Source organism: Bos taurus, chromosome 4, assembly GCF_002263795.3.
Source record: "Bos taurus isolate L1 Dominette 01449 registration number 42190680 breed Hereford chromosome 4, ARS-UCD2.0, whole genome shotgun sequence".
NCBI lineage: Eukaryota > Metazoa > Chordata > Mammalia > Artiodactyla > Bovidae > Bos > Bos taurus.
In genome coordinates, this window is record NC_037331.1 from 32,873,403 (window position 1) to 32,898,943 (window position 25,541).

The following is a 25,541-nucleotide window of genomic DNA, read 5'->3' on the forward strand; positions in this document are numbered from 1 at the left end:
AGGTGATGGAATTCCAGTTGAGCTATTTCAAATCCTGAAAGATGATGCTGTGAAAGTGCTGTACTCAATATGCCAGCAAATTTGGAAAACTCAGCAGTGGCCACAGGACTGGAAAACGTCAGTTTTCATTCCAATCCCAAAGAAAGGCAATGCCAAAGAATGCTCAAACCACCGGACAATTGCACTCATCTCACACACTAGTAAAGTAATGCTCAAAATTCTCCAAGCCAGGCTTCAGCAATACGTGAACCATGAATTTCCAGATGTTCAAGCTGGTTTTAGAAAAGGCAGAGGAACCAGAGATCAAATTGCCGACATCCATTGGATCATGGAAAAAGCAAGAGAGTTCCAGAAAAACATCTACTTCTGCTTTATTGACTATGCCAAAGCCTTTGACAGTGTGGATCACAATAGACTGTGGAAAATTCTGAAAGAGAGGGGAATAACAGACCACCTCACCTGCCTCTTGAGAAACATATATGCAGGTCAGGAAGCAACAGTTAGAACTGGACATGGAACAACAGACTGGTTCCAAATAGGAAAAGGAGTACGTCAAGGCTGTATATTGTCACCCTGCTTATTTAACTTCTATGCAGAGTACATCATGAGAAACGCTGGGCTGGAAGAAGTACAAGCTGGAATCAAGATTGCTGGGAGAAATATCAATAACCTCAGATATGCAGATGATACCACACTTATGGCAGAAAGTGAAGAGGAACTAAATAGCCTCTTGATGAAAGTGAAAGAGGAGAGTAAAAAGTTGGCTTGAAGCTCAACATCCAGAAAATTAAGATCATGGCATCCGGTCCCATCACTTCATGGGAAATAGATGGGGAAACAGTGGAAACAGTGTCAGACTTTATTGTTTTGGGCTCCAAAATCACTGAAGATGGTGACTTCAGCCATGAAATTAAAAGACGCTTACTCCTTGGAAGGAAAGTTATGATCAATCTAGATAGCATATTCAAAAGCAGAGACAGTACTTTGTCCACAAAGGTCCATGTAGTCAAGGCTATTTTTTTTCCAGTGGTCATGTACGGATGTGAAAGTTGGACTGTGAAGAAAGCTGAGAGCCAAAGAATTGATGCTTTTGAACTGTGGTGTTGGAGAAGACTCTTGATAGTCTCTTGGACTGTAAGGAGGTCCAACCAGTCCATTCTAAAGGAGATCAGTCCTGGGTGTTCTTTGGAAGGACTGATGCTGAAGCTGAAACTCCAATACTTTGGCCACCTCATGCAAAGAGTTTACTCATTGGAAAAGACTCTGATGCTGGGAGGGATTGAGGGCAGGAGGAGAAGGGGATGACAGAGGATGAGATGGCTGGATGGCATCACTGACTCGATGGACATGAGTCTGGGTGAACTCCGGGAGTTGGTGATGGACAGGGATGCCTGGCGTGCTGCGATTCATGGGGTCGCAAAGAGTCAGACATGACTGAGCGACTGAACTGAACTGATGCTGACAATGGCATTTATGATATCTCTACCACAGACAGTACAGTACTATATGAAGTGTACTTTTCAGCACTATATGAACTGCAACACAACCAAATAATAAAACACACAATCCCAGTCTATTTGGGCCAGAAGAACTTCTATGAATAAAACAGTCTGCAATCTCCCTGAAGGCAGAATTTAATGTTTATACCGTCTGTCACTATCATTTAGCGCCTCTATGACTGTTGAAAGTCTTGTTACTGTTTAGTGGCTTGGTCGTGTCCTACTCTTTTGTGACCCCGGGGAATGTAGCCCACTGGGCTCCTCTGTCCATGGAATTTCCCAGGCAACAATACTGGAGTGGGTTACCATTTCCTTCTCCAGGAGATCTTCCTAACCCAGGGATCAACCCGTGTCTCCTGCATTGGCAGGCAGGTTTTTAACACTGAGTCACCTGGAAAGCTTGTTGAAAGTAACAGAGAATACATGCATGTAGCTACATACATGAATGGTGAAGAATAGCAAGAAAGGACAAAAATAGACTGAGAACGGGGTTTTATTACTAATATATAACAATTATTGAGTGCTATGGAGAAGGCAATGGCACCCCACTCCAGTACTCTTGCCTGGAAAATCCCATGGATGGAGGAGCCTAGCAGGCTGCAGTCCATGGGGTTGCTAAGAGTTGGACACGACTGAGCGACTTCACTTTCACTTTCATGCATTGGAGAAGGAAATGGCAACCCACTCCAGTGCTCTTGCCTGGAGAATCCCAGGGACGGGGGAGCCTGGTGGGCTGCGGTCTATGGGGTCACACAGAGTGGGACACGACTGAAGTGACTTAGCAGCAGCATTGAGTGCTTAATGTGTTTCAGGCACTGTACAAGCCCTTTCAATACACAAATCACTTAATCTTGCAATAACTCTGTAAGGTACCATTATTATCTCCTTTGACCAAAGGGACAACTCAAGGACTGGAAAGTTAAGTAAATTATGAATTGTTCCAACTTAGACAGCGAAAGGGCTTCCCAGGTGGTGCTAGTGGTAAAGAACCCACCTGCCAATGCAGGAGACTCAAGATGTAGGTTCCATTGGGTTGTGAAGATCCCCTGGAGGAGAGCATGGCAACCCACTCCAGTATTCTTGCCTGAGAAATCCCATGGACTGAGGAGTCTGGCAGGCAACAGTCCATACAGTCGCTTAAGAGTAACGCGAGACCGAAGCGACTTAGCATGCATGCAGTAGTTGAATCTAAGTTGAAGTTGTTTGTGGAGTTTGGTACCATAAAAGAAAATTGCTGTAAATTAAAGATTTACATGTGGAAAGGCACAGAGGGGAAAAAAAGCAAATCATCTGAGAGGTGAGTTGGGCCAAAATGGAGTGAACATTCATATATGTGTTGGGGTTGAGAGAGAGAGTGTAAGGAAGTGAGGTGGATGAAGACGGTCAGAGAGATATTATGTATTAGAGCCCTTAAAAGTCAAGTGGGAACTCTCAGATACGATAGATACAGTTGGTGGTAAGGAGCCATTGCATGATTTCTAAGATAGAGTCATAAGATGAAAATGTTTCATGGGGCTTGAAAAGGCAGTGTAGGAGAGTGTACTATAATAGCATTGTAGGCAAGTGGTTAAGAGTGTAGTTATGAGGGCTGGGAGCTGGATTGCTTTCAAGTCCTGGGTCGGCTGCGTACCAGTTGTGTGACTTTGGGCACGTGATGTCAAACCTCAGTTTCTGTGACTGTAAAATGGGAGTAACAATAAAATTACACATGTCAGAGGATAATTGTGAGGATTAAATGATTTAATCTCTTTCAAATACTTGGGATAATTCCTGGCACACAGCCAGTGCTTAGTCAATGCTAGTTATTATTACTCCCGTAGGTATGTATTATTATTCCCGCAGGTATGTAATAAACTGTGGCAGGGATGCTAATCTTGAATGTTGGGAGAGTGCATTAAAGCCTGTGAAAGGACTACGTGCCAGTGGAAGACAGGAAGGTACGGCTTATGGGGAAGCACACTTCAAAAGGAAAAATGGCTGCTTGAATGAAGGGGTATGAGTCCAGACTTGCAAAGGGGTTGCTTTCCAAAGGGTTTCACTGGAAGTTAATGAGGTTCATAGTGGAAGTGGTTAGTCCAGCTGTTCAATATTACCAGGAGTGGCTGGCAGTAATGTGAGACAGGAGTCAGAGTCTTTAAAATCAAGACTTATGTTATGGCTTGGGAGTAGCTAGAACCATCCATTGTTTTAGATCCATTGTATTTTATAACCATATCTTCATGCCAGTGGAGCAAAACAACTTAGATATATACATGTGTGTGTGTGTTATTGAAAATTCTGTGGGCTATTCTGATCCTTAAACCACATACTCCTTGATGGAGATTATCACTTGAAGCTCAAGCCGGTAGAAATAGTGGAAACAACAAAATATATGTTCTACTAAAATCCTGTTACTCAGCCATAAAAAGAATGAAATAATGCCATTTGCAGCAATATGGATGGACCTAGAGATGATCATACTAAGTCAGAGGGAGAAAGACAAATATATGACATCAATTTTAAGTGGAATCTAAAAAACTGATAAAAGTGAACTTATTTACAAAACAGAAATAGAGTTGCAGACATAGAAAACAAACTTTTAGTTAACAAAGGGGAAAGGGAGCAGGAGATAATTAGGAGTTTGGGAATCGCATATACACAGTACTATATATAAAATAAATAACGAGGAATTACTGTGTAGCACAGGGAACTGTATTCTATATCTTGTAATAATCCATAATGAAAAAATCTAAAAAAGAAAAAAAAAATATAAAACTGAATCACTTTGCTGCACACCTGAAACCAACACAACATTGACAATCAACTATACTTGAATTAAAAAAAAAAATCCTGCATTGTTTTAGAGGAGATATAGGGCATTTTTCAAGGATACATAAAATACTGAATATATGACAAGATCACATAACTAAATGAGGGACAAGGTAAAACAAAAGTGGAAAAAAAGAGCAGAAGCATGAATCAGATTAAAAACACATGGGAGAAAGGGGAACGCCTTATACATTTGCCCCAGGTGGAACAAAGGGTTGGTGTTAAGCCTTTAAACAGTTGGGCTGATGCTGTACACACACATTTCCAACTAGAACCCAGAGACTGTGAGTGGTCTGTTAGAAAGACTAATTAACAGTTTGTAAAGAAAGAAACCTAATTGTACAGCTAAGTAAAAAAAAAAAAAAAATCAAGGCAAAGAAAATCTGGAATAAAAGATGGAAAGAAAATTATGGCTTTGAAATATGAGTTACTTGAAGTACAGAAAATACACTATGCAGTAAAAACTAAAAAGATTTTCTTCTTTTAAACTTTTGCAGTGAGCTGAGAGGTAACTCCTCTAAGTCAGAGAACGCAGACAAAAGGTTATAAAAACATCCATTTCCCCTGGGTTGACAAGTATGAAAAGCTCTGATGTGGTAATGCTGCTTTATGAATTTGAATTGTCTTCACAACTGCACTTACTTTTCATCAATTTGAGGAAGAGAGGACCAGAAAAACCTGTAAACGGCAACAGTAGATATGGCATTAATTTACAACTAAAGCAACATGTTAAAATACAGGATACTTTTAGAATCCAAATAAAAATATGTTTTAAAATGTCTTGAGAAAAACAGGGCATTCATCTGATGGCTAAAACCCCAAAATATTACACTCTTTTACATAAATTTCTACCTTGAAATGTCCGTTTCGATTTATATGTTTAAGAAAATATCTTCCCATATATTTCTTGAAGCACAGTGTTAATCGCTCAGTCATGTCTGACTCTGCAACCCATGGGCTGCAGTCAACCAGGCTCCTCTGTCCATGGAATACTCTAGGCAAGAATACTGGAGTAGGCTGGCATTTTCTTCTCGAGGGGATCTTCCCCATCCAGGATTCGAACCCCAGCTCCTGCATTGCAGGTAGGTTCTTTCCCATCTGAGCCACCAGGGAAGACCATTTATTTGTATGTCTCTTCAAATAAAGGATAAACATATATACCTTAGAAACTGTCAAACAACTGAAGAGAACACTTGCAGAAAAATTTCACCTGGCCTTTTAAAAAATGCTGCTTGGAAGGGAATTTTATTTTTTCACCATATCTTTAATTTGTTGTTATAAAGACAAAAATATATGACTTAAAAAAAAAAAGTAACAAACGATGTGTAATCTAATGAAAAACAAAATATAAGAGAGCGGAAGGGAATTTTAACTACAGAATGGGCAAAGCCGGATATTGTTTTATTAGAATATATTGGATGTGATATCAAAGAACATTTCCCTTATCTAATCGAGTCACAAGAAGCGAATTGTACAGTGACATTTATATCTATCTATATATTCATAATTTCGTGGACTTGTACAGACAAGGGCTCTCTAAACGTAAAAGCCCTAGGTGATTCAGCTGATAAGCGTTTCCCTGCTCGCCCTTCTGCTGAGGGGCAACAGAAGCGAGGACATTCCTCCCATATAATTCCAACCTGTTTCGTAATTTCGCGCAATCAGAATTCAATAGAACCGGCCGGGAGCTGTCCCGAGCCTGCGGGTGATTGGCCGAGCGCAGAGCACCGGGCGTGGGCTTTGCGGAAGTTCTCCGCTCCCTGCTCCCAGGGCCACGGGAAGCGGGGGCGCGTACGAGCAGCGGCTCTTCAAGACTCAGTGGAGCCGAGGCCGCTGTTCGCATCCGCCGCGTCTTTCCGCTGGAGTCTGACTCTCTTCTTCAAAGATTCACGCCTTAGTGTACATTCCGAGGGAAAGCCCGAGGTAGGGCGCGGGAAGCTGGGGACTAGACGGAGAAGGTTCGGGGGGAGGATGGGTGGGCTCTCTAATTTCCTGAGTTGGGTCTCCTGGGGCGGAGGGCTTCGGAGGAGAGGGAAGGGGTGATGCCAATTGGCAAGTCCAAGGGGACTAAAAGGGGTGAGACTTATTCTCAGTTGGGGAGCTCTTGAGGCACCTGTCTCTAGGTTTTTTTTTTTTTTTTTTTTGAGATAGTTATCCGTCCTGGAGTCTGCTGCCCCGAGCCTGCAGAGCCAGCGCTGTGCGGGCAGCCGGCTCTGAGCCCGCGGGCAGATGGATGGAGTGGGGAACCAGGAGGCAGAGCCGCGGTGGAGGCGGGCAAAGTCCGGGCCGGGCCGCCGCCCTGCCCCTCGGCTCGCGTGCGGAGGCTGGATGCCTGGCGCTGAGTAATGTCCCTGCGGCGACCCTCGCGGCCACGAGCCGCTGGAGCATCAGGGCGAGCGCTCCGCCCTTCTGCCCGGCGCGCTGTAGTAAAGTTCAGTTTCATCTTAGCCTTCTGAGGATCTTAGGTTTGACTGATTGGCTGTGGTTTCTCCTCAGGTCGCGATGGATCTTGAAGACGGCCGCAATGGAAGAGCAGGGGGGAAGAATTTCTTGAAAAGGGACAAAAAAAGGTAGTTTGTTTCACTTTCATACTTTACGTGGCTTGAGAAACTTGGGAGATTTGTTTCCGGCCTCTAACTGAATTAAATGAGCTGCTGATGGTGGTGGTGATGGGTTTTTGTATCTTAAATGCAGGCAGTTGTGGAGGTTCGCTGGCTTGAGTTGAGCCCAGCTTTTGCATGGTGAGCTTCTTCCTCAGCTTTTTGGTCCCACAAAGGCCAAGGCTCATTTCCTTTCCTGTGTTTTATAACCTTCTGCTTTACGTGTGATGTTGATCGTCCGCGAGCCTGCTTTGTGGTCCAGTCTGTTCCTTCTGGTAAAACAGTCACTTAAACATTGCATGTTTGTGGCACGCAGCAGATGGGACAGAAGGCCACGACTACTTTTAAATGTTCTTTTTTTCTTTTTAAGGCAATGGGTATCTGACTCTGGTAGAAGTAATTGTAAGACGAGTGTACTATCAAAGAATTATTAGAATGGTGTAAAATTATCCTGTGTATAGAATTGGTTCTGTAATCACATAGGAAAAATAATTATCTTAAGTAAATTTTGATCACAGTGCAGTATCTGTACAGGAAATTTTTAATTTCACTCAGCTCTGTTAGTAATAAATGGTAAACTTAAATTAGTAAAGTTATGAATATTATTAGAAACCAAGCTTTTCAGTGTAAGAGAAAAGAAATACAAGTGTGGACATTAAGTAGACTTTTTAAAAACAATGTTGAATCTGAATATGATTTCATGATTTTTTTTTTAATAGGGCAGTTTCTGTCCTTTGAGAGCACACTCAATGTAAATCTTGGTTTCTCAGTATGGTTCCTTACAAAAAGGAAATCTGCACCCAACAGAGAAAGGGTTAATGTCAGTTGAGGCTGAGCTTGGAGTATCTTGGAGTACCTGAAAACAAGAGGCGGAGGGCGATTATGAAAAAAGGACACAGGAGCTGGCTTGAAGGGGCTTTCACTGGCCCACATCAGAGATAGTTTGAGCATCAAGAATAATGACTGTACTTGATTGTGAGGTGAAGAACTTGATTGTGAAATACTGAGTAAATTAATTTTTAATAAAATTCTGAGAGGGGAAGGAAAACTAAGGGAGAGAGAAGGAGGGAGAGAGAGGGAAGGAGAACCTTCTTCACAGAAAAATGTTGAAACCTGCATTGATATAATTGGTTCAGGCAAGGATTTTTAATGGATCCTAAACCACTCAGAGAAAGGTTGAATCTACGAATTAGCCACAATTCTTAATTGGAAAAAGGAAAATGTGATTTTTTTTTTACAGTGAAAAGATAGTGCAGTTAGTCACCGTAACCAAGTGATCATACCTGGCCTGGCTCTTGGAATAGACTGCATTAGTGACATGGCACCACCTAGGAAGTATGTTTGCAAAATCTCATTTAGTGAATCTAACTTATCAAGCTTTCAGACTAATGCTGTCCAATAGAAATATAATGTGAACCACATACGATGTAAACCACATTTGTAATTATTAATTTCCTAATACCAACTTCTAAAAAGTAAAAAGAAACAGGTGAAATTAATGTTGGAAATACATTTTAAGGATCCAAGTATATTCAACCTATTATCATTTCTACATGTAATGAGGATTATTAATGAGATAGTTTGCATTCTCTTTTACAATGCATCCTCAAATCTGTATTTCATACTTACTGCACAATTTGGACAAAGATTGAAACAGACATATCTAAGATGTGGGACATCCTATAAGACACCTGTTTTTGTTTCTGTAAAAAGTCAATATTTGATGGGAGGTAGGTAGGGAGAAGAATTTCTAGATTTAAAAGAGACTAAAGAGACAAATAGAGAAGGAAATGGCAGCCTGCCCACTCCAGTATTTTTGCCTAGGCAATTCCATGGACAGAGGAGCCTGGAGGGCTACACTCCATGGAGTGGCAAAAGAGTCAGACACGACTTAGTGACTAAACAACAACAAAGAAACAAAACCACCACGTATAATACATGGGCCTTAATTACATCAGAGTTCTAAAAAGGAAAAACCTATAGAAAACATTCTTGGAAATTTTGAATGTGGATTGATATCAAAATTGCTGTTAATTTTATTGTATGTGATAATGGTAGGAAAACATGTGAAGTGCCAAGATATTTGCAGCTTATTTTCAAACAGTTTGGCGATTAACAGTTATAAACTTCCTTATGCATTAAAGAAAATATGGTCAAAATGTTCACAGTTGTTGAATCTAGGTGAATTTTTAATGGGTAGTCATTATTAATATTCTTTTTGTTTGAAGGTTTTCATGATAAATTTTCATAAAATAGATTATATCGAGTGGAAGGTAGATACATCCCTTTTTGTTTTTAAGTTTTTAAACTTGGTACCTTAAACAAATACGTATTTTTTGACGCAAACACGTAGGGACATTGAAATAAGTATTAAGGCTCTGTGGAAGGAAAGAAATGTATTTGACAGATTGGTGGTTTCCAGAGGTGGAGGAAAGGGGGACAAAACGGGGGAAGGGGGTCAAAAGGTCCAAAGTGCCGGTTATAGAATAAGTCATGGAGGTGTAATGTACAGCAGTGTGACTCCAGCTAATAACACTGTATTGCATATTTGAAAGTTGCTAAGAGTAAATCTTGAAAGTTCTCATCACAAGGAAGAAAGTTCTGTGATTTTTGTATGACGACAGATGTTAACTAGACTCGTGATGATTTCCCAGTATTTACAAATATCAAATCATTCTCTTGTACACCTGAAACTGATACAGTGTATGTCACTTATACCTCAGTTTTTAAATATTTATTTTCAATTGAAGGACAATTGCTTTACAGTATTGTGTTGGTTTCTGCCAAACATAAACATGAATCACCCATAGGTATACATGTGTCCCCTCCCTCTCGAACCTTTTTGAAAAAGGTGTTCAATAAATATTTGTGGGACATTTACTTATTTATTCTTCTGTAAGAGCCCATATTTTGGAAACTATTTCTTTTAAACTTGCATATACTGTCATTTTATTGTTGATTGCTGTCATGGTCTACAAACTTTTTTTTCAAACTAGAATTTTTTTTTTTTTTTTTAGTTAAGTAACTCTTATTAAACTGTGCTCACCATTATTGATGGAGAAGGCAATGGCACCCCACTCCAGTACTTTGCCTCGAAAATCCCATGGATGGAGGAGCCTGGTAGGCTGCAGTCCATGTGGTTGCTAAGAGTCGGACATGACTGAGCGACTTCACTTTCACTTTTCTCATGCTTTGGAGAAGGAAATTGCAACCCACTCCAGTGTTCTTGCCTGGAGAACCCCAGGGTCGGGGGAGCCTGGTGGCTGCCGTCTGTGGGGTCGCACAGAGTCGGACACGACTGAAGTGACTTAGCAGCAGCAGCACCATTATTGATGTGAATCTGTGTTTTATAAAGCTGTGTATTTTTCCAATTTTATTGAGTTATAATTGACCTACAATACCTTGCAAGTTTAGACTGTATAGCATAATGGTTTGAATTACAAATATTGTGATGAGAAATTTTAGGATCCACCCTCTTAACATCTGATTCTTCTATATCGTACAGCACTGTTAACTGTAGGCATCTTGTGGCATATTGCGTCTCTAGCACTCTTATCTTATAACTGAAGGTTTGTACCTTTGGACCAGCTTTCTCTCATCCTGTCTTCCCCCTCTAGAAACCACAAATCTTTTTTCTTTTTCTATGAGTTTGTTTTTTAAACTGTATATTCTAATTCAGAGTCATAAAGAAGCATGTGACTTGCTGATAATGTGAATAGGTATAATGCTTGGGTAATAGTACCCTTTGGCATATTTGTGTTTGTAAAGATTCTTTATTAAAATGCAATTTGATAAGCAACTTCCTACTTGTCAGCACTGTGTTGGAGCAAATGGGGATAGATGAATCTTCTAAGAGGGGTGACAGTGAGTGTTCCCGGCAGGGCAGTGTCTCAGAAGTCTGACCCTGCACCAGATAGCCTGGTGTCTGGGAGTTAGACTTCTCCGTGGAAAGCTTGGCTTTGTTCTAAATGTGTGACCTTGGACAAGTGAGTTAACTCTTCTCACTGCAGTTCTCTTGTCTGTAAAGGAAGGATAAAAATGTGCCTGCCTTAGAGATTAAGATGAAATGAGGTCTTGTATGGAAAGTGTTTACTTAGCCAGTGTCTGGAACATTATAAATTCTTCAGAGTAGCTGCAGTTTTGGAGAATGAAAAAATAAATAAAAAGCTTAGAGCTAAAACTCAATTCTGTATGGCTAGTTTTCTCCTCTCATCCTGATTCCAGGGGTACTGAAACCGTGCCTTTACTGGGAATAGGGTGGAACCGAATCTGAAGAGTTATGTTTGTGTATTTTGTGTGTTTCTCAGTAGTGGAACGTCGCTCCAGAGCCAAATATGGAGTAGACTCTGGGTTTTTTTGCTTTAGAAGTTTCTTCAACTCTTTGACCTTGCTTAGCATAAAGAACAAAGACACAGATGAATTTACTTTTTGAACTTGAAAAGCTGTGTAAAAAGAATGTACTTCTTCCCTGAGATAGTCTTTCTTTTAGAAATAGGAAAATACAGATGTGGAGGTTGCTCTCATACGCTGGATGGCAGTTAGAGTAGAACACCAGTTAGAGAGTTTTGAATCTGCGCTCGAAATAATTGACCTTTCTCTGCCTGAGGACAGCTTTTTTTTTTTTTTTTTTTTTAGTTTACAAACCCTCTTTTTTGATGGTGCATTTTCTTGGTTGTCTGTATTGCCACAATGGCTCCAGACATCTTTTCAGAATTAGATTTGCTCATGGAGAGTGATTGAATTATGTTTCTTTCTTAGGATAATTTATGCCCTGCATGTTTGCCACTACTCTCCCTGAGGTAAAGGAATAATATCTAGGTAGATGAAGGATAATATCTAGATAGATAGAAGGATAGACTATCTGTTGCTAAAATCCCTGAGATGATAATTAAAGGGATTAATTCTGGGGAGCATGAGTGAGTTCTAAGTAGAAGAAAGACAGGAAGCTCTCTTTTTTTAGTGTTAGTTTTGTAATTCCAAATTTGTGTGTCTCTGTGTATTCATCATAGAAAATTAGGAAATACCAAAGGCACAAGGAAGAAAATAATTGAAATCTTGACAGAAGTCTCAACACCCAGTGATAACCCCCTGTATAGATTTCTAGGTATATGTAAACATACTCAAACTTTATAAATGCGGTCATATTATAAATGTTTTTTATAATGACACTTTTTTTAATGACACTGTGGACGTGTTTGTTTGTCCTGGTTGTTGCTCAATATAAGCTCTATGTTGATTGGATATAGATTTACATAGTTTTTAAAGTTTTATGTCATTCTGTTGCTAGGTTTTTCAGTAAAAAAGATGAGAAGAAAGAAAAGAGACCAACCGTCAGTACTTTTGCAATGGTGAGTTTGAATGTGTTCACTATTCTATCTATACACACACACAGCTGATTCACTTTGTACAGCAGATACTAGCACAAGGTTGTAAACCAGTCTCACTCCAGTGAAATCAAAGCGAAACAAAAGGAAAAGGGCTGTGCTTCTCTTGATCTAAAAAAGAGGTATTTGATCTGGTATAATATTTTCTTGGGGAGTATGTTAGTGAAGAGGTAAAATGAACTCATTTAATTCAGCTCGTTTTCAGGGAATGATGAGCATTGGACACACACTTGCTGTGTGCAAAGAGCCTCCAGAGTCCCCTGTCCTGGCCTGGGTTTCAGTATTCTCCTAACCAGTTATGTCACCAGTGATATGTCAACTACACAAGCACTCTCCCATTGGCGGTCTCAGTCCTAGACAGAGGAAACCAGCTTCACGGAGTGTGGTTCAAACAAAACCTGGGGTACCCTGTCGCCAAGGGCTCTAATCCTGGCAGGTTTGAGGTCAAAGTCCCAGGCACTCATAATAGAAGTTAGCAATGGGTTATTAATTACTATGGCTTAGTACCTGTCACTGTGCTTCTGTGCTGAATAACTGAAAATCTGGAATTTGAAAACCTTATTATACTTCTTTGTCTTATTTTCTGGTTTCATGGTGGCCACTTTGAAGCTTTTCTTTAATCAGATTTGGAATAAGACAGGCTGGTTGATGAGCCCTCTTTACCTGTATCCGTTTTTGTTTTTTTCCCTGAGAATGCAGATTTAGGGGAACTTGCAGTTAGAACCTGGAAGACTTACTGAACCAATTAAGTCTTGTAGTACACCCTACTCCAGTACTCTTGCCTGGAAAACCCCATGGACAGAGGAGCCTGGTGGGCTGCAGTCCATGGGGTCGCTAAGAGTCTGACACGACTGAGCGACTTCACTTTCACTTTTCACTTTCATGCATTGGAGAAGGAAATGGCAACCCACTCCAGTGTTTTTGCCTGGAGAATCCCAGGGACAAGGGAGCCTAGTGGGCTGCCGTCTATGGGGTCGTACAGAGTCGGACACGACTGAAGCGACTTAGCAGCAGCAGCAGTACACACTTTGTAATTCAGACATAACGCACCAGACACTTGTAAAATTTGTGTATGTGTGTGGGGCAGGCTATCTTAGAAAATGAATATTTGTAAAATTGAATATTAAGTATGGTTACAAGCATAAAAAAGAGCTGCCTTTTACACTCCAGTGATCTTATATGCACATCTTCTTGCACTCCAGTTGCTCTTGATAAAATTCCACCTTTGAGTCTGTCTTTACTCTCTTTGGAATTTTGGGGAAATGAGACTGTGTACTTGGGTTATTCTCAGAAATAACCAAGTGACAGTTTTTGTTTTACATTTCATTTTATATTCTTATATTAAAAGAACCTTTGGTGTTAAAATAGGGTTTATTCCCAAGATTTAATTTCCAATTCTGTCATTTTGAGACTAGAATATTTCTCTTTTGTAATTTCAGTTTTTATAAGTAAGTTAAATTTTAAAAATTAGTCTTATGTTTTTAGAAAATTTATCAGACCTAATATATAGAGGTAAGACTATTAAACCAATTCAGGCCACCAAAGAATAAAAATCTGGAGTTTGAAGTCCAGGTGATAATTAAAACACAAACACAGCTTTTTATGCCAAGTGTTGCAATAAATACTTTCTATGTGAATGCATTAATCTTTACAACTTCCTTGGAGATAGATACTGTTATTGTTTTAATTTTGTAGATGAAGAAAGGGAGGTGAGACTTACTAACTTGCCCAGGAATAGTCGTCAGGGCCAAGGTTCAGACCTGAGAAATTCACACTAAATCATAGTGCTCAGGTTGGCATATGAAGGAAGGAATATATTCTTAGCTTTTTGATGGAAAGCTATACTGAATGTTTATGTGGCTTTTCCTCATGCCTTTCTCTTAAAGGAGTTGACACAGAAAACTGAACTTGTGTATAAAATCTATATAGACAGGGACATATTCAGAATGTTTGACAGTAAAATGCTGATGCTCTTAGTGAGAGAGTCAATTCCTAGGCAGGTTGATAAGAAATCCGGGGGTCCCCAAGGAGAGAGGGGTCTGGAATTCTCAAGGAGGAGGAGAGGACAAACTTTTTTTGTCTACATTTCTTAGTCTTAGTCAATTGCACAACTCAGTTTAAACTCTGTACTAGGGATTATACAACAACAGTGTATCCTGCTTGAGGACAGTTTCTCCTTCCTGAAAACCTTCTGGCTAATCCTGTTATCTTAAAATGTGAATTATGAGAGTAGGTCTAGTAAGATCTTTACAACCTCCAGACGTTCTTTTGATCCATTGTAATAACTAATTAAAAGGTATATAACTCCATTGCTAACACTAATGAGGGGGCACTCCATCCCCCTTCTGATGTCGATGTCAGAAGCTTTCTCTGTTCCTTTTATACTTTAATAGAACTCTATTATACAAAAGCTCTGAGCAATCAAGCCTCGTCTCTGGCCCCGAATTGAATTCTTCTCCCCTAGAGGCCGAGAATCCCGGTGTCTTTCGTGGTTCAGCAACAACCTTTCATTAGCATTGCTGATTAATAAAAATTTCCAGCTAAGATGAAAACTCGTGTGTGTTGGGAGTTTCCAAGAGTCCTGGGTTCGATGATTCACTTGGGGGACTCACAGGACTCAGCGTATTGCCATACTCATGGCTAAGATTTAGTACAGAAAGAGGACAGAAAGCAAGATCAGCAGTGGGCAAAGGAAGGCGGGAAAGGTCCAAGAGAAGCGCCACGCGTCCTGTCTAGTGGAGCCGACTTGATTCCTCCAGCAGTGAGTTGTGCCGACTCACTGTGTGAGATGCTGTCGGGGAAGCTCAGTAGGGACTCAGTGCCCCAGGGTTTCTGGGAGCTGATGATGTAGGCACAGCATGTACCAAAATTCCAGACTGACAGAAGGAAGGCAGACACTCACATAAAGCATGTTGTTTGTACAAATCGTTCGGCCACTTCTATCAGTTAGGGTGATGGTTACTCTTCCCAAAAGCCAAATTCTAGATGCCAGCCGAGGGCTAGCCTTGAATGCAGGCTCAGGCTTGCAATGTTAACTGCTTTCTGTATACCAGCCCTGTTAACTTTTTTCTAGTAGAAGACTTCTTTCTAGCAGTCTTGAGAAAATGATGACAAAGAGGTAAGAAATAGATTCAAATTTTTTCTACTGGCCTCTATTTTCTATCAGGCTTTGTTGCAACATTTTGTTGTTGTTTAGTCACTCAGTCCCTCCCGACTCTTTTGCAACCCCATGGACTATAGCCCGCCAGGTTCCTCTGTCCGTGGGATTCTCCAGGCAAGAATACTGGAGTGGGTTGCCTTGCTTACATTAGAGCCAGAGCCTTTAACAGCTTTAATCATTTATGATAGTATGTGATTGGTTAAATTTTTATTTGCTTGGAATTGAAAGGTTCTTTGATGCAGTTACCTTGTGGCCACCTGGTCATTCCTCATTGGAGACTTTACCATCTGGCTCGGTGTCTCCCTCTCCGCCCCTGGTGCTCCTACTATCTTGGGTGACTTTTATGGTGTTATAAGGATAACCACTCTTTCCCTCCCCTTTATTCCAGCCACCCATGCACACACTTAGATCCTAGATTTGTTATTTGAAACTGTTCTACATCCAAAGTGCTGTTAGGAAGCAGTTAGATAGAACTAGCCAGCTATCTCCTCTGTCTTCAATCTGCTCACTGTTTCCCTTGGATCCTGAGTCCCCTGACCTGTCAATTTCCCATCAGCCCCTTCTTGTTTCCCTTCTCTTATCACCTTAGAGCAACGATCATCACTTTGTTATGCTCCTGCCTAAGCTGCAGACTTCCTTTCACCTGTCACCTGTCAAGCCCAGCTTGACAGTCAGATGGACCATCTGTTTTCTTGGTGCCTGAACCCCTGCATCTGATGGGTGCTGGAGAAAAGCCTCATGGCAGCATGTATCCCACACAGAAATGCTACTCTTCCTCTTCTCGCTGAGTATGTTAAGCCCTTTACGAATTTCCCATGTCTCCCCACAAGCCCCAGCTCTTCGTGAATGACCCCCCCCCTTTTTTTTTAATTTCACAAACCAAATGGAAGTCCCATGACAGAAGTTCCTCAGCTCTTCTCTCAGTCTACAAACACACCAGTACCCAGGTCAATTGCTTCCTCCTTCCCTCCTGTTTTAACAGAGGAAGCATTTGGTTCTTTAATCACCCTCTTGTACACTGTGCTTTGGCTCCTGTATCCTCTACTTTCTCAAGGACCTTACATTATTATCATTATCCTTTCTCTTCTGTATCCTCCATCTCTCCCTCTCAACTGGGTCTTTCTGATTGGTATTTACATGTCACCTATCTTATTCACTAATGCCTTCCTTCATTTCACTAAGCCTCCTCTAGCTTGCTTCACAAATAGGAGGTGACTTTGCTTTCTGTCTGTATCACTTCTTACATTCTAATTTGGCTCTGTCTCCACCACTCACCGAATTCAGTGGACAGTCTCTGCTGACTTTTAAGTGGCACTTGACGCTGTTCGCCATATTCATTCCTCCTGTTTGCTTCTGCAATGCCAGAGTCTGCTCATTTTCCTCCCGGTTCTTTGGTTCTTTTCTTGTGTCACCTTTGCCTGTGAACTTAGAGCTCCTCCACCCCCAATCCTTGGAGTCAGTGGTATTGTTGGCCTTTCTCTAGTTTCACATGGCCATTTCTAAATCATTTTCATGCAGAACTCCTTTCGTATTTGTTTCATTCTGCACAGTTATAATAGCGTCTATCCATTGGCAGCGATATACCTTCTAATTTCTAGTCACTTCTGCTTCTCCACTGAGAACCTTGGCATTTGTTTGCTTCTCCTTTGTTCATCTGTGGGCTCCACATTCTTTTATTTTTGTCACCTTATTAAAGTCTACTAGGTGCCACATTCTTTGACCTCTTCAGTTCCAACAGCCTTCATCCCTACCTTCCTTTAGTAAATTGCACTATGAACAAAGACCTTTGGTTTATCATCTGGGTGGACTCCCATCTCCGCTGCTGTAAACTCAGATGAACCTCTTCCCCCTGCTTCCCCAACTACTTCTGATCCTTCTTGCTTGGCCATTCTTCCTTAGTATCCTTTTTTTTTTTTTTGAGTATTTATTTTCTATTGCTGCTAGCAATAGTGGCTTAAAACAACACAAATGTATTATCGTATAGTTCTGTGGCCCCAAGTCTCACTGGGCTAAAGTCAAGGTGCCATCAGGGCTGGATTCTCCTCGTGGCTCCAAGAGGGAATGTTTCCCTCCTTTTTCAGTTTCTTCAGGCTTCCTGCCTTCTTGGACTCCTGGCCCCTTCCTTACTTCCCTCATCATTTCTCCAACTACTGACTCTGATCCCTGTGGCTCCCTCTTATAAGGCTCCTTATGATGACATTGAGCCCACTGGGATAATCCAGGATAATTTCCCCATCTCAATATCCTTAATGTCTGCAAAGTCCTTTTTATCACATAAGGAAGCATATTCTCAGGTTCCTGCGATTAGGATGTGGTCAAGCCTGGGAGGTGGGGCATTGTTCTGCCTCCCACTCCTGCTCTGGACTTGGTTCTGTCAACCACTCTCTACCTCCTCGTCCCCCTCCTCCACGTTAGCTCCTCTACAAATTATCTTACCTATAGTAGTCACATCAAGTCACCTCAGTTCCTGCCTGAAAACCCTCTAAGGAAGGCCTTTCTTTTACACTCAGATGGGAGGTTTAGCATAACAACAAACTCCCTCCTCTGGCCATCAAAGGCCATCGATAGCCTGACCTCTGTCTCATCTCTAATTTCATTTCAGACAGGTCTCCTTCACCTTCTTCTGGCCACAGTGGTCGTCATGTCTGGTCCTTGAAACACACAGGGCTTGTATTCACCCCAGGATCTTTGCGTTTGTTCTTTCTGCCTGGGATTCTGCCTTAGGGCAGAGGGGTTTGGTGTGTTTTCTTCATTGCTGTGCTCCAGGATCCTAGAACAGTGCCTGGAACTTTAATAGGGACTTGCATACTGAATGAATGTTGAATATTGTGAATGATTGTTAAATGTCTATTTTCTCTTTATTTGCATATTAGTAAAATATAAGCTTTATGAGGAGTGATAGCCTTTCTTAGTCATTGTAGCTACTAACTAGAACCATGCTTGATCCTTCAGTTCAGTTCTGTCGCTCAGTCGTGTCTGACTCTTTGCGACCCCATGAATCACATAGCACGCCAGGCCTCCCTGTCCATCACCAACTCCCAGAGTTCACTCAAACTGATGTCCATCAAGTCGGTGATGCCATCCAGCCATCTCATCCTCTGTCGTCCCCTTCTCCTCCTGCCCCCAATCCCTCCCAGCATCAGAGTCTTTTCCAGTGAGTCAGCTCTTCGTATGAGGTAGCCAAAATATTGGAGTTTCAGCTTTAGCATCAGTCCTTCCAAAGAACACCCAGGACTGATCTCCTTCAGAATGGACTTGTTGGTTCTCCTTGCAGTCCAAGGGACTCTCAAGAGTCTTCTCCAACACCACAGTTCAAAAGCATCAATTCTTCGGCACTCAGCTTTCTTCACAGTCCAATTCTTACATCCATACGTGACCACTGGAAAAACCATAGCCTTGACTAGATGGACCTTTGTTGGCAAAGTAATGTCTCTGCTTTTGAATATGCTATCTAGGTTGGTCATAACTTTCCTTCCAAGGAGTAAGCGTCTTTTAATTTCATGGCTGCAATCACCATCTGCAGTGATTTTGGAGCCCCCAAAAATAGTCAGCCACTGTTTCCATTGTTTCCTCATCTATTTGCCATGAAGTGATGGGATCAGATGCCATGATCTTCGTTTTCTGAATGTTGAACTTTAAGCCAACCTTTTGGAACTCTCCTCTTTCACTTTCATCAAGAGGCTTTTGAGTTCCTCATTACTTTCTGCCATAAGGGTGGTGTCATCTGCATATCTGAGGTTATTGATATTTCTCCCAGCAATCTTGATTCCAGCTTGTGCTTCTTCCAGCCCAGTGTTTCTCATGATGTACTCTGCATATAAGTTAAATAAGCAGGGTGACAATATACAGTCTTGACGTACTCCTTACTAGGTGCTTAATAAATATGTTTCAAATGTTGAATGAATGCATGCATAAATGAATGAAATCATTGACTTTGGCCTCCAGCCAGGTACCATGGTAAGATCATGTGCGCCATCTTGCCTGCTGGATATTACCTAAGCCTCTCCCCTGCCAGCACCTTCTGCTTTGCCCTGGGAAGTCTACCCCTTGACTTTCAGTCCTGATCACCCTGTCTCCTGTATGGTTCTGGTTCATCCCCTCTCTCTTCCCTGTAAGTATCTGACCAAACAGTTTTCATTTCCTTGTATTTAAAGGGCTGTAATTGTAAATAAACTTCTGTATTACATTTCCCTGGAGAAGGAAATGGCAACCCACTCCAGTATTCTTGCCTGGAGAATCCCATGGACGGAGGAGCCTGGTAGGCTACAGTCCACAGGGTTGCTAAGAGTCGGACACGACTGAGCTTCACTTTCACTTTCTTACATTTCACCCTATGTATTACATGTTTTTTGTCTACTTGATCCCTTACCGTAAGCTCCTGAAGAATCTTATTTTATGTTTCTAAAACTGATGACAGTACCTGCTTATATTGCATATTAGTATTATATCATATGGCTAATAACGGTTTCTATTATGAAGTACCGTTTTTAGCCTCATAACAGCTTTGTGAAACTTTCTGTATATGAATATTTTCCTCATTTTTAAGTGTAGAAACTGAAGGTGAAGGTTATTAAGAGATTTTTTTCCCTCCAAAGTCTCCTTTTGAGTAGATGACAGAGGTGGGATGTTGCCCTGAGGCTTTTGTCCTATTCAGCGGTGTTACTACTGCCCTCAAATTGAAAGGTTGTTGCTGAGCCGTGAAAGATGCCGGAATTCAATCCGGGGCCAATGACGAGGCTTAATCACTCAGAGCTTTTGTGTAATAAAGTTTTATTAAGGAATAAATGAGATAGAAAGCTTCTGACATAGGCATCAGAAGGGGGCAGAAAGAGTGCCCCCCTGCTAGTCTTTAGCCAGATGTTATATTGCTACTAGCAGTCTGCTAATTAGAGAAAGGAAATGTCTCAAAACTCAGAGACTGGCACCAGGCCCCTCACCTACAATGTGCATTTTGAGATAACACTGGCACAAGGTGAGTTGTCCAGGGCCATAAAATGATTGACATGAATCTTGAAGAAAGACAGGTTTCCAAGCAAATACAGTCTCATTAACACAGCTTAAGAGAACATTTGCATGAGTCTGTCAAGTCCTTCTGAGGCTTAGGCAGAACAGACTGGAAGATGGAGTCTAGGGTAAATGCACAGGCAATTAACATAGCTTAAGACAAACAGTTCCTTAAGAAAAACCGCATTGGTTAGCTCAAGGTTTGAGAAAAGTTAAGCTTAGGTGGAACCAGGTGTCATCAGGGCAACACCAAATTTTAAGAGAAACCTCTTTTTAAATTTGTATAGAGAAAGGGGAAAAATCTAACACTTGTTTGTTTCCTCCTGCTGCTTGAGAGAGAGAGAAAAAATGTCCGACACTTGCAGCTGATTCTTCCATTTGGAGACCCCTGGCCTTCCTGCCTGTTACCCTCTCAAAATCTTCTTACCACATCCCTCCAGAAATCAGTCTTGCCTCACGTCACAAATAACTATGAGGTTTTGTACTTTTTCAAATTTGTCCTCATTCTCAGACACTTGTTTGTATCTGTGCTCACTTTTAGCTCATTCCTTCTAGCCTGAGATGAAGAGACATACCTTTCCCTATTGGAGAACCTTTTCTCCTTTTAAAAAGTTTTATTTTGATTTTTCAACCACATAGAAGGGTGGAATAAAAAATATAACCTATATACTCATATAACCATTGTCTATAATTAGTAGTTTTTAACATTTTTTTACATACATTTCACCTGGAATTATAGATTTCATGATATTTTCTAAGTACTTCCGTTTCTGTCTCTTAATTTTCCTACCAAACATTTTCCTCTAAAACATAATACAGTGATTATATTTAACAAAGTGAATGTTAATTCCTCAGTATTATCTAGTAGTTTGTATTTGAACTTTCACAATTAGCTCCCCTAACTGTGTCTAACAGTTGATTTGTTCTGTTTTCTTCTCTTTTTAAATAACATTGACCTGTTGAAAATATGGTACCAATTTTCCTATAGAATGCTTCACCCTCTGGACAATTTCTATTACTTTGTTCTGGTATCATTTAACTTATTATTCCACATCTTGCGTTTCTTATATGCTAAAAAAAGTAAAAGTCTTTCAGTTATCTCCAACTCTGTTGTAACTGATAGACTGTAGCCCACCAGGCTCTTCTATCCATGGGATTTCGCAGGCAAGAATACTGGAGTGGGTTGCCATTTCCTTCCCCAAAGGATCTTCCCGACTCAGGGATCGAACCCAAGTCTCCTGAAGCGTAGCCAGATTCTTTACCATCTGAGCCACCAGAGAAGCCCTATATACTGAGAGTTAAGTCTAAAGATTTTAATACATTCCTGCTAAATATTTTTGGTAAGAAAATTGCATAGGGAATGCTGTGTCATGTGTCATCACACCTGGAAACATCACATGTCAGTGTATTTTACTTTTCTGTGGTACCGAGTTTGATCGCTTGATAAAAGTGATGGCAGATTGGATTCCTCCATTGTGGAAGGAGCTCTATCCTCTTGCAGATATGAGGGGTCTTGGGGCATCAGGGAATATCTTGTGTCTCCTAATAATTATTGTGTCTTGCCTGCTGATGATCCCTCACTCCAGGTTCTCAAAATAGTGATTTCTCTTATTTTCTAGGACATTGTTGCACCTCAGTTTCCCTCCTGTATTTTCACCAATGCTCTCTTTGACTCATTTACCTACAAACATGTAGAAGATTTCTTTTAATAGTTATCCCTTGGCATTACAACCGTCTCTAGTAACCATCATCTCTCTTGCTTTTGTCTTAAGGTCATAAAAGAATGGTCCATGTGCTATCTACATTACTCGGTCTCCAAATTATTCTTAGTCACACTCATTATTTCTTGCTAGACTACTGGACCGCCAGGGAAGTCCCCCTCCTTGCTTTTCAACCCGTGGTAAACTTTCGGATCTGGGAGGAACCATTACCTTCTTTATGAAGCTTTTCCGCAAAGGACAGAACGACCCATTCGCTCAAGTTTGTGTCTTCTCTGCTCTGTATACCATGCTGTCAAGGCATGCAGAATATATATGGAATATCCTTTTTTTTTTTTTCCATTTGAATTGTATTTTTGGTATTTATTACTGGATTTCTTCAGTCATTGGATAGCATTTAGTAAATGTTTATATTCATGGCCCACTTTCTTTTATTCCAGTCAGTGATTAGTTTTTGAGGTGGACAGTACTTTGGGAGTGGTGATGAGGGAAATCCTTGTATATCAATTATCTTTGCTTCATCTATTGAGGAATTCGATACTTTTCCACTTTATAGCTTTTAATAGAAGGTAAATCCACCTGCCAGTGCAGGAGATGTGGGTTTGACCCCTGGGTTAGGAAGATCCTCCCGAATGGGGGAAGTATTAATCGCTTCCCAAGTGGGCCTGTCACAGCCCCAAGCCCACTCCCCTTACTGTGTCCTCTTCTCATCAGGTTTGCGTCTCAGGAGCTTACTCTTTCTTTCTTGTGATTTGCCTGCAATTAAAGAGTTTATGCAGATCTGCTCTGCTCTTTGGGAGGCATGTATCTAACTTGTTGCTTTCCCTTTCCTTCTCACTATGGAGGCCTAATTGGTTTCCCAGGTGGTTCAGTGGTAAAGGATCCGCCTGCTGCTGCAGGAGATGCAGGTTCGATTCCTCTGTTGGGAAGATTCCCTGTAGGAGGAAATGGCCACCCACTCCAGTATTCTTGCTTAAAGAATTCCATGGACAGAGGAGCCTGGTGGGCTGAGGTTGCAAAGAGTCAAACATGACTGAGAATGCACGCAGGCATGGAGGCCTAATTATATTAATACCGCTTAACATTTATGCCAGTGCTGTTAGGCAGCAGATGTTTGACCCAAGCCACTTTCTGAAAGCAGCAAAACATATTTCCTCAATGGTGTCCTCAGAGGGACCTTTGGCAATCATGGTGTTTTAACCAAGAAAAATCTTGAGCTGAAAAGTGGCTTCCACTCGTGGGAATCAGAGTCACAAATACTATATTTCTTACATTGAGCTGTTATCAGTTCAGTCACTCAGTCATGTCCGACTCTTTGCGACCCCATGAATCGCAGCACGCCAGGCATCCCTGTCCATCACCAACTCCCGGAGTTCACTCAGACTCGCGTCCATCGAGTCGGTGATGCCATCCAGCCATCTCATCCTCTGTCGTCCCCTTCTCCTCCTGCCCCCAATCCCTCCCAGCATCAGAGTCTTTTCCAATGAGTCAACTCCTTGCGTGAGGTGGCCAAAGTACTGGAGTTTCAGCTTTAGCATCAGTCCTTCCAAAGAACACCCAGGACTGATCTCCTTTAGAATGGACTGGTTGGATCTCCTTGCAGTCCAAGGGACTCTCAAGAGTCTTCTCCAACACCACAGTTCAAAAGCATCAGTTCTTCGGTGCTCAGCTTTCTTCATAGTCCACCTTTCACATCCATACATGGCCACTGAAAAAACCATAGCCTTTGTTGGCAAAGTAATGTCTCTGCTTTTGAATATGCTTTCTAGGTTGGTCATAACTTGCCTTCCAAGGAGTAAACATCTTTTAATTTCATGGCTGCAATCACCATCTGCAGTGATTTTGGAGCCCCAAAAAATAAAGTCAGCCACTGTTTCCCCATCTATTTGCCATGAAGAGATGGGACCAGATGCCATGATCTTAGTTTTCTGAATGTTGAGTTTTAAGGCAACTTTTTCACTCTCCTCTTTGACTTTCATCAAGGGGCTTTTTAGTTCCTCTTCACTTTCTGCCATAAGGGTGGTGTCATCTACATATCTGAGGTTATTGATATTTCTCCTGGCAGTCTTGATTCCAGCTTGTACTTCTTCCAGCCCAGCATTTCTCATGATGTACTCTGCATAGAAGTTAAATAAGCAGGGTGACAATATACAGCCTTGACGTACTCCTTTTCCTATTTGGAACCAGTCTGTTGTTCCATGTCCAGTTCTAACTGTTACTTCCTGACCTGCATACAGGTTTCTCAAGAGGCAGGTCAGATGGTCTAGTATTCCCATCTCTTTCAGAATTTTCCACAGTTTGTTGTGATCCACAGAGTCAAAGTCAAAATAGATGTTTTTCTGGAACTCTCTTGCTTTTTCCATGATCCAGTGGATGTTGGCAATTTGATCTCTGGTTCTTCTGCCTTTTCTAAAACCAGCTTGAACATGTGTTATAGATCTCTGTAATGTTCCAGAATGTCCTGTGCATCTCATGAATCCCTCGTATGTAAGAGAAGAAGGAAGATGAAATTAGGCACGTTCTAAGTGGTATAGCTGTAAATTGGTACAGCCGTGGAAAACAGTATAGAGGTTCCTCAAAAAAATAAAAATAGAACCACACTTCTACTCTTGGGTATAGATCCAAAGAAAATGAAAACATTAATTTAAAAAGCTCTCTGCACCCCAGAGTTCTTAATAACAGTATTTACAATTGCCAAGATGTGGAAGCAACTTAATTGTCCATTGACAGATGGGTGAAAAAGATGTGGTATACACACATATGCATACAACGGAATAGTATTGAGCCATAGAAAGAATGAAGTTATGCCTTTTGCAGCAACGTGAGTGGACCTAGAGTGTACTGTGCTTAGTGAAGTAAGTCAGAGAAAGACCAGCGCTGTATGTTATCATATGTGTAATCTGAAAAATAAAATAAATGAATATAACAAAACAGAAACAGACTCACAGATACAGAGATCAAGAGTATTATCTGTGGGGAGAGGAAAGGTAGGAGGGGCAAGATAGGGGTAGAGATTAAGAGGTATAAACCAACTGTATAAAATAAATAAGCTACAAGGATGTATTGTACAGCATAAGGAATATAGCCATTATTTTATAATAACTTTAGAGTATAATCCATCAAATTATTGAGTAACTGTTGTACACCTGAAGCTAATATATTGTAAGTCAACTATAGTTTAATTTTTATAAAGTGAATAGAGTCCAATATAAAGAAGAAGGTCAAAACTCAAAAAGGAAGAAGAAGCAATTGCCTGTTTCTCTTAAGTTATTAGGCCAAGGTGGTTGCAATAGTAGTCTACAGCTAACTATTTAGATCTTGGATACATTTGGAAAGTAGAGTTAACCATCCATGACATCGTGCTAATT

At 41.1% G+C, this 25,541-nt stretch overlaps 1 protein-coding gene across 1 annotated transcript in view; it reads left to right on the forward strand.

The window, feature by feature from the left end:
• The first annotated feature begins 6,124 nt into the window (after window positions 1-6,124).
• ABCB1 (ATP-dependent translocase ABCB1) overlaps window positions 6,125-25,541 on the forward strand; it is a 103,132-nt gene continuing 83,715 nt past the window's right edge. The window contains 3 exon segments of the mRNA XM_024991021.2: window positions 6,125-6,230; window positions 6,804-6,877; window positions 12,195-12,255. Coding sequence (XP_024846789.1) covers window positions 6,810-6,877; window positions 12,195-12,255 — 129 coding nt within the window. The 5' untranslated portion in view covers window positions 6,125-6,230; window positions 6,804-6,809.